The 16261-nt window shown below is 52.2% G+C and overlaps 2 protein-coding genes and 1 pseudogene across 2 annotated transcripts in view; 1 reads left to right on the top strand and 2 right to left on the bottom strand.

Annotated features, from left to right (window-relative positions):
* Nucleotides 1-8752, top strand: part of DNAI1 (dynein axonemal intermediate chain 1) — a 41186-nt gene extending 32434 nt beyond the window's left edge. The window contains exons 14-20 of the mRNA XM_045780600.2: nt 442-531; nt 662-749; nt 1415-1494; nt 2712-2860; nt 2969-3068; nt 5236-5421; nt 8422-8752. Coding sequence (XP_045636556.1) covers nt 442-531; nt 662-749; nt 1415-1494; nt 2712-2860; nt 2969-3068; nt 5236-5421; nt 8422-8520 — 792 coding nt within the window. The 3' untranslated portion in view covers nt 8521-8752. The remainder of the gene's footprint in view (nt 1-441; nt 532-661; nt 750-1414; nt 1495-2711; nt 2861-2968; nt 3069-5235; nt 5422-8421) is intronic.
* A 58-nt stretch (nt 8753-8810) lies between these two features.
* Nucleotides 8811-10700, bottom strand: ENHO (energy homeostasis associated). Its single transcript, XM_045780499.2, has 2 exons — nt 10583-10700; nt 8811-9612 (listed from the first exon to the last, which is right to left on the bottom strand). Exon 2 carries the CDS (start codon nt 9453-9455, stop codon nt 9225-9227), a length of 231 nt encoding a protein of 76 aa, XP_045636455.1. The 5' UTR covers nt 9456-9612; nt 10583-10700; the 3' UTR covers nt 8811-9224.
* On the bottom strand, nt 9470-11052 carry LOC148108592 (uncharacterized; annotated as a pseudogene).
* Between the last annotated feature and the right edge of the window lie 5209 nt (nt 11053-16261).

Here is a 16261-nt window from a genome sequence, read left to right as displayed (position 1 = left end):
TTTAATAGTTGCAATGTCTCATTTAACCCTTACAACAAACCCGTGCTATTATGGTTCCCGTTTTAGAAGTGAGGAAACTAGTTGATGGGCCCTGTTCTTTCCAGGCCTGTCTACATAAGGAGGATGAGCCCAGAGACTCCACCTGCCCCCTACAACTGGCTCCTGGAACCCAACCCAGGGAGGAATTTGGCACCTCCCACTGCCAAGCCAGTGGTGTAGGCCAGTGTTGGCACGGTTACTCCAGGATGGTCGGGGAGAGAGGGATGAGAGACACAGAGATGGGTGGAAGGAAAGAGGAAGGGCCAACTGTGGGACTGGGAAATGGGCTCCCAGAACTTGCTTCTGAAGCTCACATGGGTTCTTGAGGGAGCCCTGCTCAGCTCCCAGCCCTAACTCAACACCCTGGTAGCGTCCCACAGCTCACAGGCTGGGATGTTTCAGGTCAGGTGGCAGAAGGATGACATGGACAACAACCTCAACTTCTTCTCTGTGTCATCTGACGGCAGGATTGTGTCTTGGACGCTCTTGAAGGTGCCTGGTTCCCGGAAAGGGTCATATGGGGTGGAGATGGGGGATGGGGGGAGCTGAAGGGCACAGGCAGCCTTCAGCCCTGCTGCTGCAGCCCCACCCATGTATTCTCCCCCCTCCCTTCTGGCCACAGAGCGAGCTGGTCCACACAGATGTCATCAAGCTGAAGGCGGAGGGCACCGCCACGGATGGTCCCGCTGGGCTGCAGCTACACACAGCGGGTAGGAACCCCAGCCCGCTCACCTCCACACCTGACCACTTCACTCGGGCCCCCTGAGTGTCAGAGACCGTGGCCATCTCCTTTTAGCAAGCACTCCCTCCTCCACTTGTGCTGGACAGAAGCCTGGACAGGAGGTAATGGGAAAGCCTGGCCCTGCCGTCCCTGTCCCGGAGCTTGGCTGTTTGCAGACCCTCCCTGTTCATGCAGATCCCATCCCTGTTTGCAGACCCTTGTTCCTGTTTATGCAGATCAGGCGCTGTTATGCAGATCCAGTCCTGTTTATGCAGATCAGGCCCCTGTTTACCCAGATCCTGTCCCTGTTTACTCAATTCCTACCCTGTTTATGCAGAGTATATCCCTGTTTGCATAGACCATGTCCCTGTTTGCAGACCCTATCCCTGTTTACCCTGACCCTGACCCTGTTTAAATCAATCCCTGCCTTGTTTACCCAGGCCCCATTCCTGTCTGCAGAAGCCCTCTCCGTTTGCAGAGTCCCAACTGCCTGGGACAGGCAGCAGGCCTGACGGCCGGTTTCTGTTTGTCTGCCTGGCCCGAGCTCCTGCAGGAGCCAGGGCTCAGGCTGTCACAGGGGCCTGCTGGGCAGAGTTGGTGCTGGGAGCCTCCCTCCCAGCACAGGCCTAAAGCTGCTCTACCTCTTCTCCCAAGGCTGCGGCACGGCCTTTGACTTCCACAAAGAGATCGACTATCTGTTCCTAGTGGGCACAGAGGAGGGAAAAATCTACAAGGTGAGGCAGCGCTGCCCGGTGCCAGCTTCTTATGGGCCGTCTAGACCCGAGAACCATGGGAATTTATCCTTCTCAACAGACCCCGTTCTGACAGATCTCAGGGTTAATCAGTTCTAGAAAGCTTCTTGGGAGAAGTTACTGTATTCTTGACTTGCTTGCGTGGCAGGAAGAAGGGATGACTGCAGAAAAGGGGATGAAAATCTAGAGGTTGACTTTAGCCCAGCCTGGTGGTATCTTTCCCTCTGGGCCCTCCCTCCCTTCCTAGGAGTAGAAGAAGCAGATGTGGGAGTGGGGGTTGGGGAGTGTTGGAACATCTAAGAAGACTTCCTGGAGGAAATCTGAACTTGAGCTGAGCTCTGAAGGCCGGGTAACAAGAAAATTTCTCTCTGAATCTTGGGTGTGTTCCAGCCGGTGGGAGGGAACTTCGTGGCCAGTTTCTGCAAGGTCTCAGTGTCAGTAGGTGAACATCCTTCTGAACCTCCCTCCGTCCAGAAATAGCTCTGCTGCAAGCTTTTCTTAGGCTCAGAGACTCAGAATGTTAATTACCAGCAGCCTCCCAGGAGCCCCTGAGGCCCAGCAGGAACTGGTCTGAATGCAAAAGAGGTCCCCAACCCCCTCTACACCCATCCCAAAGGCAGCTCGGGAGAGGCAGGAGGGAGGAGACTAATCAGTCACACTGTCTCCTGGAGGGAGAGGAGGGGCATGCTGGTCTGGGCAAGAAATCCAATGGGAAATCATGAGATTGGGACTTGCTCCTGGCTCTGCGCCTACTCTTACCTGGGCAAGGTGGGATGCTTATCACTATTGCAAGGATTTTGTCGGTGGGCTGTGAGTGGACCCAGGGCTCTGTCTGTCTGCCCATAGGCTTTGGCCTGGACACAGGCTAGGCCACACCTCACCCAGGGCCCCTAGACCTGCTCTGCCTTGACTCAGGGAGAGAAGCCCTTCTCTACTTGGCCTGGAATCCTCTGCGTAGACTATAGCACTGTCTCTCACCCTCCAGGAAAACTCCCCAACCCAGTCTCTGGTTGTGTTGAGGGCACAGAGAAGAGCAGCCAGCAGCTGGGGCTTGGCCCCAGCTCAGCTGTGACAATGATGTGGGGACAGAAGAGGTGTCTTAGGTTCTGACTCTCCAGGGCCCCCAGGGAAGTAATGGCTGCTGATGTCTCTCTCATTCCTGATCCCTGATCCCCCCACTGCCCTCACCCTCGCCCCAGTGCTCTAAATCCTACTCCAGCAAATTCCTTGACACCTATGATGCCCACAACATGGCAGTGGACGCTGTGTCCTGGAACCCGTACCACACCAAGGTCTTCATGTCCTGCAGCTCCGACTGGACTGTGAAGATCTGGGACCATACCATCAAGTGAGAGAGATGTGCCCTCCCTCGGACCCTGCCCTGGGCTGGGGCCTGTGGGGCTCTAGCACTGCGAGCCCTCTGTGTGGTGAACTTTCCACCCCTCCACCACTGCAGGACCCCGATGTTCATCTATGATCTGAATTCAGCTGTGGGAGATGTGGCCTGGGCACCATACTCTTCTACGGTGTTTGCGGCAGTCACCACCAACGGGAAGGTGAGTGCCCCCTTGGGACCCTCTACAAGAGATAGGATGAAGCATCTTAGGGTCTTCCTCCTAGAGAGCCCATGTAGTGCCTTAATCAGGTAGGGGAAGGGGAGACATAAGGACTCTGTATTCTCAAGGGCTAGGCCATCCAGGGCCCTGTCAAAAGAGGAATCATTCATCCCATGAGGCCTCAAGGAGAGAATGGGGCTGTTCATCTCGAAGGACAGAACACTCTGGGGGATGATACCGTGAGGAGCAGTTATCTTCTCTGACAGCCCTGGGGAGGGAGCTACAGGATGGCAGGGGCCAGCTTGATGTAAGGAAAAACTTCTGAGCCAGAGTTTATCTGTGATTGAAATAATGTCTAAAAGGTAGCAAGGTCCCCATGCCTGGGAAATGTGCAAGTGGAGTCTGAGGAAGGAAGATGGGAGGGGTCTGTGCAACGCTGAGAATTGGTAAAAACTCAGAAACCAATATTTTTTAAAGAAATTCTTGGGTGTAAATCCATTTTTCCTTATGGCCTTTGATATAACCTGAGAGGCACCCACTCAAGGAAAGATGGCAGTTGAAGGCATCACCCTAAAGTCAATCAGTCACCTATTTGCCAAACAGATGTTTACTAAGGGCCAACTATGGTGTCCAGCACCAGGACAGGGCCTGGCGATTCGGGTCCCTGCAGTTATAGAGCTCACATTCTTGTGAAGGGAAAGGGACACAGAGCAAACACAAAATTAGCATTAAGTGCTAGGCAGAGATGAACAGAGGAATAAGTGTGTACACAGTGTTCATAGCAGCATTATTCATAATAGCCCAAAAGTGGAACAACCCAAATGTCCATCAACTGATGAATGGATAAACAAAATATGGTATAGCCAAAAGGATTATGATCCAGCAGTAACAAGGAATGAAGTACTGGATACATGCTGCATCACAGATGAACTTGAAAACATGCTAGCGTGAGAAGTCGGTTACAAAAGACCACACACTGTATGATTCCATTTGTATGTGTCTGGAATAGGCAAAACTACAGAGACAGAGAGTAGATTTGTGGTTGCTTCGGGCTGGGGGTGTGGGAGAACATGGGAAGTGACTGTTAATGGTACAAGGGTTCTTTTGGGGTGATGAAAATGTTCTAAAATTGGTTGTGGTGATGGTTGCATAACTATGAATATACCAAAAACCAAGAATTGTATACTTTAAGTGGGTAAATGTTTTTATATGTGAATTATATCTCAATAAAGCTATTATCTTTTTTAAAAGAGAGAGAAAAGGAGTGATGTAACAGAAAGGGACGGGTGGTCAAGGAAAGCTTCTTCAAGAGGTGGCATCCAAGCTGAGAGCTGAATGACAAGAGCTAGCCAGGTGAAGACGAGGAAAGGCATTCCAGACAGAGGGGAAAGCTAGTGCAAATGCCCTGAGGTGAGAATGAGCTTGAAGGGGTTTCAGAGACAAGCAGGCAAGTGTGCCTGGATCTAGGAAGCAAAGGGGAGAGCGCAGGAAGTGAGAGTGGAGCAATCTGGAGTGAGGAATCTGGATTTTATGTACACTGCCAAGGGAAACTACTGGAAGATTTTAGATCGTTTAAGCTGAGGCTAGTGGCTGCATGGAGGATGGATGGTAGAGGGGCAAGCGTGGAAGAGGAGAGACGGGTCAGGACAGTGCCACGGTTGTCCAGGCAAGAGTTACTAATGGTTTGGACTCAAGGAATGGTAAAAATAAGATTAAACATTTGTCTAAGCACCTTGCATATATTAACTGCTATAACCCCTGGCTCTGCCACTTACTGGCAAGTTACCCTTAAGAGGCCTATATCCTCATTTATAAAACAGGGATAATAACAGAACCTACCTTATAGAAGGTCTGTGAGGATTATTAGGTGAAACAACTATGTAACATGCTTGCCCAGAGTCTAGGCCATAGTAAGTGTTCAATAAATGGTAGCTGCTAGTATTGTTAATTCTTCATAGACTTACATGTTCTCCTGAGCTTTTTATGCTCGTTCCCTCAACCACAGGAAAAACATGATCGGAGACACAAATCCCCTCTCCCACTGCCTCCAGCTCCAGCATGCTGGGCTTCTGTTGCGTTTCCCCAGAAAGCCCATGTGCTGATTCTTCTGAGGTGGAGGACAGGGGCCCCCTTATGCTTGAGTGTGCTGACACCCACCTCTCCACAGACCCATGTGTTTGACTTGTCCATCAACAAGTATGAGGCCATCTGCAACCAGCCCGTGGTGGCCAGAAAGAAGAACAAGATCACCCACGTGCAGTTCAATCCTATCCACCCCATCATCATTGTGGGTGATGACCGTGGGCACGTCATTTGCCTCAAGCTCTCACCCAACTTGCGCAAGATGCCGAAGGTACAGGCTTGGGTAGCTTGGGCTGCTGTAAGGAGTAAAGTCTCCAAGATGGTGGGGGTTGAGAGAAAGGGGAGGAGTCAGGGGGTGGCCCCCAGCTTTCTAGCTAGGGAAACCCAGGGTCAGGGTGGGGTCATTGCCCAAATACGGAGCACAGGAGAAGTGGGTTTGTGGAGGGACAACGCGGTCAGTTTTGCCATGCTGAAACTCAGTTACCTGTGGGGCTTCCGGGTGGAGACATCCGGTAAGCAGGCGACAGTATGGGTCCAAAGGCTGGAGGAGCACGTAGACATCATTGGCTTATTTGGTGTAGACCAGGTTATCCGGGAAGGGGGCTTGGGGCTTAGTCACTGCTTCACTGGCTGGACTTACACAGGCCTCTGCTCCAGTGGTCCCTGAGCTGGGAGCTGTGGGTCCACACAGGGAAGAATGTGAAAAGGAAAAGAGGGTAACTACATCAGCAGCTGGCAGTCCTCCTTGTGAGCTCTGGCTCCTTTCTGGGATTTGTGCTGATCTGGAGACCCTACCCAGAGCCCAAGGCCCTGAAAACAGGCTATGGAGCCCAGAGCCAGCACCTCAAAATCCGAAGAGCCCGGATTCAGACCTGAGCATCCAGGCCTTCAAATCCAGAGCCCAGTCCTGCCCATTTAGGTGCTAAGAGAAGATACAGAATTTGCTTTCTGCCAGGTTCTGGGCCAGGATCAGGGCTGGGCCAGGGCTGGGCCAAGTTGCCCTGATGAATATACTTGGTTGCAATATAAGGCATTTATTTGCCGTTTGAGGCAAGGGCAGGGCCCTATCGCTTTCAACTACTGATACCTGCCCCCCTACACCCTTACCAAAGCAGGGGTCACCGCAACGTCCCTCTGGTACCTGCCTGGTCTATTCCCTACCGTGACCAGAGACAAGGGCTGGGAATTTGGCCGGGCCTGTAATTGTAGCCAGCTGGGGGAGGGGGTGGACTTGGCTATAAATACTCAGAAGGCTGCTAAGCGCCTGCAGCTGTGGCCTAGAGGCTGTGGTGGGCTGGGGGGGGGGGATGGGAAGGGATGAGGGGGTGGGGTCGGGCATGGTCCGAAGCTCTTTGCTGAGCCCAGCTAGTTGGTCTGAAGGAGGGGGAAGGAGACAGTAAATCTGCTCATAATTTAGGAAGGAGACCCAGGCTTGAGCTGGCAGAACTGGACAGCCCAGTGGGAGGGACGGTGGTTACCCTTTGGGGCAAGGGTATGGCCATCACACCTGGAGGGTAGTAGATCTGGGTGGGGGCCTGCCCTGCCCACTCTGACCCAGGGAGGCAAGGATCTCCCACGGTCCCAACTCCTCTCTGAGCAAGCGTCAGCCATGGCTAAGAGAGCTGGGCTCTGTGTATCTGTATCTGGGGAACTTTATCTCTGAAGACCTGAGTGTATGGGTACCTGGGGAGCCGAGGACCTGAGCAGGAGACAGCTGAGGGCTAATGCTTTGGTGGATTGGAGGTTCCTGTGAAATTGTCATCTGATCTTATCAGTAGCCAAGTGACTTGTGCAAAAGGAAATCCTCTGGGCATCCCTACTGCCTCTCCTCTTTGGGCTGCAGTCTCCCTGCCCTTTCCAGGAGGGTTTGGCCACAGAGGCCCAACTTCCTGACCTGGGAAGCTTCCTCTAATTGGTGTCAGAGCACAGCTTGTCAAAGGTCAAAGACTATCTTTCCCTCACTACAGTATAGATGGGAAACTGAGCCCAGGAAGGCAAGGGACTTGCCCAAAGTCATATAGGGAGTTAATGACAAAGCTGGAACTGTAAGCCAGGTCCCATAACTCCCAGGGGATAGGGTGAGGCCAAGAAGAGAACACTAACTGGATTTGGAAAGGAGAGTAGTTAAAGGAAAAGATGTCTTTGTCCTCTGCCTAGAGAGTGTAGGAGTGAGTTGGGTGGTGACAAAGGCACTGGGCCACAAGGGGAAGGGGAGACAGGTTTGAGAGCAGTTGCAGTGGTCACACCAGGAGGAAATCTGAGCTCTGCATGGTGTCAGCAGCCAGGATGGGGCCAGGAAGGGCCCTGCTGGCCATGCACTCCCTCCTCTCCTCGCAGCCCAGGCCAGACCCGGGCTGGGCCCTCAGCAGGCAAGGCTGGAGCAGGTGCCAGCAAACAGTGGGCACAGGTGGCTGAGAGGGCGGGGGAGAGGGGGCTCTGGAGCAGAGGGAAGGCAGGAAATGGCAGCTGCCCCAGCCTAGCCCACACCCTGCTGCCTGGACAGAAGGGAGGATGGGACTGGTGCTGGTCTGCCATGGAGCTCTTCGGGCCTGTGAGTGACATATACCCCAGTGTCCCAGTTCTCTTTTTCTCAGGGCATTAAAGTGCCCTGTAGGCTGGGGTGAGGGCTCATAAATTTAGGATCTGCTCTTCTAAGGGACGGTCCCAGCTAAGAACATCCGGAATCACATGGGACATCTCATCTGCCCTCCTGGGTCTCTTGACACCCTCCTCCACCCTGGGTATGTCTGAAACAGCAGGCCTGGCCCCAAATGTCACTCACTCCCAACCTGACCTAAAAGTTTTGGTACTAGGTGAGGGCACCTGTGGCTTTGTCCACACCTCTCTCCGTCCGCAAACACACACCTCTTAGCTCCTTGTTGGGACTCAGCCAGGACCCCTCCTGTGGGAAGGGTGGTCCCAACAGTCAGAGGCCTTACCTCTCCCCAGAGCTACAGTTCTCCTAGCCTGAAAGGCTAGTTCCTCTGAGGGTTAGCACGTAGATACCTCCTGCCACTCCTCCCAGCATCAAGACCGTTTGTTGATCTGAGATTCAGAGCCAGACTGGATGCTTCTCAGAGGCCCTAGCTGGGCCTGGGTCTCCTAACGTGAGTTGGGGATGAGGAGAGGCAGGGATCCAGAATCTAACTGGCGAGGAGAGGGGCGGGACAAAGCGGGGGCAGGCTGGGCAGAGGCAGAGCTGGGACCCAGAGAAAGGTGGCCCATCCCTCACCATTCCTCCCCTCCATGTACTTCCCCCCCTCCCCGCCAGGAAAAGAAGGGGCAGGAGGTACAGAAGGGTCCAGCTGTGGAGATCGCAAAATTGGATAAACTGCTGAACCTGGTGAGAGAAGTGAAAACCAAGACCTGAGCGCTTGGCCTCAGTCTCTGTCCCGTTTTTTTGAACCCAGTACTTGTAACCCCTGACCCTGGTACCCAAGCCCAGCCTTAGTACCCAGTATGTGACCCCACCCTTGATCAGGTCCCAGCATCTACCACCAGCACTCTACTTCAGCCCGGGTCCCAGCACCTCACCCCAGGACTTAGCCCTCAACCATTATCCCGTCCTACTTTGCACAAATAAACCTGTGTCTGGAAGCTCACCGCACACCTTTAATTTTGCTACCGCGGGGCCCTCAGGAAGAGGAGGAAATCTCAGGGTAGAGCCATAGTTCCATTTATTATCCAACAAACAGTGGGAGGACCCGAGGAGGGGCCCAGCCTGGACGTCCTCCCGTTATTGCCATGGATTCCAGTTTGCTTCCCCAACCTCAAGGGCCTGGAGGCAATTGGCCTAGGGAGAGGTGGCCCCAGTCCCTGGCCCTCAGTATGGAGCAGAGTCAAGATGGCCCTGGCCCTAGCACCAACTCATGAACCCCCACCCCAGGCCTGTCTACCAGGGCCACCAGAGCGCCTCATGGAGCCAGACTGGCTAGACTCTGGGCTGCCAGGTCCAGCTCCAGACAGGCTGGACTCTGGGTTCTGGACCCCAGGCTGGCTAGACCCTGGGATCCTGATTCCAGGCTCTGGGTGGGGCAGACTTAGGCCCCAGACTCCAGGCTAGGTGAGGGGCCTTCAGGGCTGCAGCAGGTAACTGCCTTCATGGCTGGGCTTCTGGGGCGGGGGTGCCTTCTCAGGACAGGGGCCAGGGCTGGAGTTGGGACTGGATTCGGAGAGAGAGTCGATGTCCGCAGAGCGGGAATGGCAGGCCCAGCAGAGAATGACCCAGAGCAGCAGCAGCAAGAAGCCTACAAGGCCGTTGCAGACGATGGCAATGAGGGCCCCCTGGGAGATGGCTGCCCCCATGACAGGCAGCACCCTCAGACCAGCACAGACCACGGGGCTGGCTCGATGGCAAGGCCCATGCCGAGGCAGAACTCCAGTATAGCTGGCCTTCCAAAGAGGCTGTCCTGTCCACACTCAGTGATTCCTGGGCAGTGGATGTCCACCTGCAGTCCTGAGCCTGTGGCAGGTAGAGAGCAGAGGAAAGGGTGGTGAGGAGGAAGGGGTAGTGTGAGGCCTAGGAGGAGCGGGGTATAGAAGAGAGTCCTTTCCCACATGTCTGGCTTCCCTGGCAGAGGACTCTGGGTCCCAGCAGATCTAAATACCCCATAGAGCCAACGCCCCCATCCTCAGGCCTGGCTCTGGGCACCTGGATGGCGGTGCAGCCACAGCGGGGAAGCTGGAGCAGACAGCCTACATCTCATTCTCCTTGGAACCAGTGGGCATGGCCTGGCCCTGCCCACCAAGAGTCCAGCTCTCAAAAGCACTGTGTGAGTGGATGAGACTGAGGAAGCCCAAGGCCTTAGAGGATGGGGATTGTGACCAGCATTTGTGTGGCCTGGGCGCCTCCCCCTTCTCAGGACTCCAGCCAGCCAGCCCAGGAGACCTCCAGAGGTGCCAGCTCAGACAGAGGGAACTTTGTGGAGGCCCTGGCACGCATGTGTGGGTCTGTGTATCCAAGGCTGTGTACCTAGGTGTGCCTCTCTGTGGGACTCTCTCTCCCGGTCAGTTGTGTGTGTCTGTGTGTCTGGCTCTTAATCTTCCGTTCCCTTGCCTAGATGTGTGCCCCTCCTCTGCATACCCACCTCTGTGTTTGTCTCCGCGTGTCCCCATCTCTGAGGGGCTGAGGGTGTCTCTTTTCCCTCCCAGTCTATCTCTGTGTACCTCTGTACCGGTCTCTGTGTGTATGGGTCTCTTGTGTCTTTCGGTCTCTCTTTTCTTCCCTGCTGTGGGTCACTCTGTCCCCGTGGACGTGTCTCTCTCCCCTTCTCCGTGGGGTCTGTCTCTGTAGTTCTGTGAGTCTCATGTGTCTCTTTGTGTCTGTCTCTTTCTCCCCGGCTGTGTCTCTATGTCTCCATGTGGGTCTGGGTCTCTTTATCTCTGTCTCTGGTTCTCGACCCCCATGCCCATGGGGGGAGGGCCCCCCTTACCTGAGTTGAGCCCGGTGCGCACCCGCGGGAGGGTCCGGGGCAGCGGGATGCTGGGCGCCGACTGAGCCTCGGGAGCCTGCCGGCGCGGGGCGGGGGAGGGGGGGGCGGGAGGAGGCGGGCAGGGGCGATGTCCCCTCCCCCGGCCCTCCCCCTCGGCCGCGCAGCCTCCGCCCGCCGCTCCCGCCGCGGCGCGACCGGGGCGGCCTCTGCCGCGGGCGGTCTGCGGCGAGCCGGCACCTCCTCCCCCTGGGGCGGTGCCTCCTCCGCGGCCGCGGCGGCTCGCTAACTCGTTCGGCGGCGTTCGGGCGGCGGCTGCGGCCCGGGCGCGGGGTTCGGCTAGGCTCGGCTGTGTTCGGCTACGTTCGGCTACGTTCGGCTGGGTTCGGCTAGGCTCGGCAGGCAGCAAGAACAGCTGAGAACCTCGCTTCCTGGAAGGCCGGCGGCCGGCCTCCTGTGGGGGGTGGAGCCATCTCCGCGCCGCTGCCGTCATTCAATTGGCTGACTGCGCCAGGCTCCCGGGCGATTGGTCGCGCGCTGGGGTGGGGACTGGCTCGCCCCTTTTGCAGGCGTGGGGCGGGGGCGGGAGGAAGCCTGAAGGGGCTACTAGGTCTTGATCCCTGTGGGGGAAGGGGGTGGGAACCAGGCCCACCTACTTGCGGGGATTTCTTGCACCTTCAACACCTGGAAGAGCTGCACATCCAGCATCTGAGAAAGGCCTCTGTACCCTCATACGTGAGGAGACTGCCCTTCCATAGCTGCCTCTGCCCGCATCATCCTTGGAGGAAGGCCTTGGGGTCCCCACATCTAGGAGGAGACTGAACGTCCGCATCTTGGAAGCCCCCTAGATAACCACTCCCAGCTGGGGGTGGACTCTACATCCCCACTTTAGAGGGTCTGTAGGTGGCTCTACATTCCCTGGCCCCAGGAGGTGTGAGCAGCTCTGCCAACACAGGTTCTTTGGGCGTATTTTTTGAGTTCCTACCCCGTATCGGCCGCGAGTTGGTGCTTTGCTGCGTTGTGGGGGCGCCTAGGATAGACAGTAATGGAGTATTCCGAGAGATCGGTCAGCCATGGTTCGAACAGGACTAGGCATGACTCTCCCTCCTAGAAGCTTCTGACTCTCTCCGTCCCAGAATCTCTCCTGAGAGGAAGATCAGTTTGGGCAGAAGCTGTCAGGTAGGCCTTCCTACCGTACCTTATAGGTCAGTGATTCCTAAGTGTTCTGAACTGCACCCTTTTCTCATTCTACTCTACATATTCTCCATGGATGCGCACGTCCCTAAAGCTATACCATGAAGACTCCCGGTGCTCCCAAATCCAACATTACCCTGGAATTCAAGTGCCTTCCAGACTCAGGGAGGTGTTGATTCCTGGTTCTGCCACTTAACTAACTTTGTGACCTCGGGCAAGTTACCCTCTTTTAGCCTCAGCTTCCTCGTCTGTAAAGTTATTTTAGTAATAGCTACCTCTCAGGGTTATAATTCACCAATTCATTTGTACCCGACCCACCACATTTCAGCAAATGCCAACGGACACAACCCCAAGGACCATATGCCTAAGGGGGCCCCTTCCCTCAATGCCATGAAATTTACATGAGATCCCTATAAATCCAAATGCTATCTTGAAAACAAGAAAGGGAAGGGAAAGATAATCTGAAGGACTGAGTCATGCTTACAGACTGTCTAAAATAAATTTTTGGACCCTACTGAGTTTACCAGAATAGATTAATTTTAGTTCCCCTGCCCCTGTTACCCAGCAGGGTGGGGGCATTGTGAGCAAGATCAAATCCGTTCTAGGAAAGAGAGGAGACATATACTGTTGCACATCTGAGTGTAATGTGAGTGAATTTGTGACCCAGCTGCAGGAGTTCAGATTTTATCCTGCAAACAGTGGGGAGCCACTGAAGAATTTTGAGCAGAGGAGTAAAGGGGATCATATCCAGAAATTAGAGGGATGATTTGGACTGCTGGGTGGAAGGGGAGATTGAAGGCAATTGAGTAATGACAAAGGACTGAAATGATATAGGGGAAGAGGATTGGAGAGAACAAGAGAGCACTGAGGATGTTTGGGAATTACAATTGGCAGAACTTAGACACTTAGACCTACAGGATATGGGGAATAAGAGGGAGCGAAAAGTCTGGGGTAACTTCCAGGTTGGTGACTAGGAATACTGTGATTCCCTTTACTGAGATAGAAAACACGAGAGAGGGGTGTCTCAGCAGGGGCCTGAGGTGATGTGTGGGGGAGGTGGAGGATGAGGAATTCCATTTTAGATATGCTAGATTTGAAGTACCAAGTTGAGATGTCCCATAGACAGTAGGATAAGTAGGTCTGAGGTTCAGGCTGAAGACGCATTTGTGAGTTATCAATAAATGATAGTCAAACCAGAAAAGTGACTTGAGCGGGTTGCCCGTGTGGCTCAGTCAGTTGAGCTTCTGACTCTTGATTTTGTCTCAGGTCATGATCTAGGGTCATCGAGCCCCACGTCTGGCTCTGCGCTGGGCATGGAGCCTGCTTAGGATTCTCTCTTTCCCTCTCACTCTGCCCCTTCCCACCTCTCTCCCTCTCTTAAAAAACAAAAACACAGCATCAGATACTGAAACCTAAAGGCAGGGACGCCTCAGGAATAACTGGGACTAAAGACACACAAGCCATTACGATCTCTCCAGCGCTCATCTCTGTTACTCTCTGCCAGGCTCCTTCCTTTCCTTCCCTGCCCTGCCCAGCCCTACATCCCCACCACCAGACTAGCTTCTAATGTTTTTCTGGTCCACGTGGTGAAAAACATCACTTCGCACTATCCCAAAGCTTAAAAATATTATTGTCTAGGCATCCAGCAAGACACTAGCTGCTTTTTCTTGGTTGCAGTTTGCAAATTCCTCAGGAAGTGCTCTGATTGGCTCAGCTTAGGTAGATACTTAACTCTGGACCCCATCAGCTGTGGCCAAGGGACGGATGAAGCCCAAATTCCCTAACATGGCTCACATGAAAACCCCATGGACATTGTGGCAGGCGGGGCGGGGGGGGGGGGTGTCCTAAGAGAAGAGAGAATGCAGAATGGCAGGTGTTCGCTGTAGTCCTCCCCTTGTTTGCCCAACACACACACATTATTTTCCTACATATATATGATTCCAAAAACGTCCTCACCTGCATATTCCAACCATTCCACTATACATATGCCAATAAATTCACCACCTCTCTCATGGAGGGCAGCTCGGTGACACATGTAGCTCCTGCTTCTGGGGATTATATCATAGGACCACTGTTCTTCACATGGAAGTTCTCTGGGTAATGTCTCTTCATGCTCCAGTCAGGTTTCTATAAGGTGTGAATATGGCTACTGATAACCTCATTACCTTTGTTTGAACTGCCTTTGAACTACCTTTAAACCACTACCCCCCTGCCCAAAAATAACCCCAAAACTCCTGATATGTAGAGATGGAAGAAATGAAGAACAAAATAAAAAGAAGGCACTGTAATGTGGTCAGTAATCCAGAGCATCATATATTGTTTGGCCATGAATGACAGTGAGCATGGTGGAACTGGGAAATCTCATGGCATCTGTTTGTTGACTCACTTCTTTGGCTACAGAGTTTCTCAGCCAATCTGGCTGCCCCAGGTTTTGCCCATAAGGATGTGATCCCTCATCCAGTGTTCTGTGAGCATCACTGTGGAGGATTTCTCTGGGGGGCGCTGTAGTGATTAGCACTACACTTTCTGGTGGTGGTTTAGGGATTATCCCGGCATTGAGCAATCACAGATCTCTGCATTTATGAGGATTGGGTGTGGTTTTATTTTCCTCCCAGATGATACAATTCTTTTCAAATCGTAATCAGCTGTCTGTCAGTTTCATCTGGGGGAGATTTCCTTTTGCTAATAACTTATTCATCCTAAAGCACATTTCCCCCCCTAGTTTAAACAACTCTAGGGGCGCCTGGGTGGCTCAGTCAGTTAAGCGTCTGCCTTTGGCTCAGGTTATGATCCCAGGGTCCTGGGATGGAGCCCCTCAGTGAGCTCCCTGCTCGGTGGGGAGCCTGCTTCTCCCTCTCCCTCTGCCGCTCCTCCTGCTTGTGCTCCCTCTCTCTCTCTTTCGCTCTCTGTCAAATAAATAAATAAATAAATAAATAAATAAATAAATAAATAAATAAATAAATAAGATCTTTAAAAAAAATAAACAACTCTGAGATCAGGATACAGTCTTACAATTAATGGGATGTAATAGTTTTTTAGCCTCTTCTAGTACAGTTGACCCTGCCTTGTACAATGCAGGGTTGGGGCACCAAGCCCTTGCACAGTCAAAAATCCATGTATAACTTTTTTAAAAACATTTTTTAAGTTTATTTTTTTTATAGTAATCTCTACACCCAATATGGGGCTTGAATTCATGTCACTGAGGTCGAGTCACATGCATTTTTCACTGAGCCAGTCAGGCGCCCTCCATGTGTAACTTTTGACTCCTCCAGAACTTAACTACTAATAGCCTACTGTTGACCAGAAGCCTTACTGAGAACATAAACCGTTGATTAACACATATTTTGTATATGTATTATACAATGTATTCTTATAATAAAGCTAGAGAAATAAAATGTTATTAAGAAAATCGTAAGAGAAAATACATTTACAGTATTATAAAAAAAAATCCACACATAAATGGACCTGTGCAGTTCAAACCTGTGTTGAGGGTCAACTGTAGTTCATAAAATAAATTGCCTCTTGTAATTGATGGAGCATGAGATTTGTTAAATATAGTAATTTCATCAGAGTTGTTTTTCACAAATAATAGAATCCACCCTGGATAGTTAAAACACAAAAGGGATTTGTTAAAAGATATTATTTAGCTCAGAAGCGTTAGGAGGACTGGAGAAATGAACTTGAGGCTCAGTTTCTAGGAACAACACTCAAACCATACCACACAACCTGATGAGGAAACCACAGCCATTGCCTCTCCAAATACTAAGTACCAAGGGTTTAATTTGACTGCCATCTTTACAAGCTCTGTGGCACTTCTGCAGTAAGAACTCGATATTGCCACCACTGGGAAACCCCCCCCCCAAAAGTGGACACTTACACTACCAGCAGTAGCAGAAATTGAAGTCTTTTGTCCAACCTGCTTCCTTCTTACGTCAGTCAGAATTAGGCAGGTAACAATGGTTATAAACAACCCCCAGATCTTACAAAGATGTATTTCTTGCTCATGCTACGGTTCTGGCGCGGGTGGCATGGGTGAAGTAAGGATGAGGAGACTGGTCACTGTGGTCACTCAGTGATCTAGGCTGATGGAGGTTTTACCATCTTATGATGATGCCTCTTTCTTTCTTCCTCTTCAAATTCTTTCTTTCTTCCTCTTCAAATTCTTTCTTTCTTCCTCTTCTAATTCTTTCTTTCCCTTCCTTCCTTTCTCTCTCTCTTTCTCTTCTTTTCTTTCTCTCTTTCTTTTTCTTTCTTTCTTTCTTTCTTTCTTTCTTTCTTTCTTTCTTTCTTTCTTCTTTCTTTCTTCTTTCTTTCTTTTTCTTTTTAGACTTTTTAAAAGTAATCTCTACATCCCATGTGTGGGGCTTGAACCTACAACCCCAAGATCAAGAGTCGCATGCTCTGTGGACTGAGCCAGCCAGGCACCCCATGCCACTTTCTTGACAGGCTCCTTCGGCATTTGCTGTGGTAAAGAGAGTGAGGAAAAAT

The sequence above is a fragment of the Ursus americanus genome, chromosome 18 (assembly GCF_024610735.1).
Source record: "Ursus americanus isolate L20-20 chromosome 18, mUrsAme1.1.p, whole genome shotgun sequence".
In the NCBI taxonomy this organism is placed as follows: Eukaryota; Metazoa; Chordata; class Mammalia; order Carnivora; family Ursidae; genus Ursus; species Ursus americanus.
Note: the sequence above shows the minus strand (reverse complement) of the source record. Positions and strands in the feature narration are given on the sequence as shown.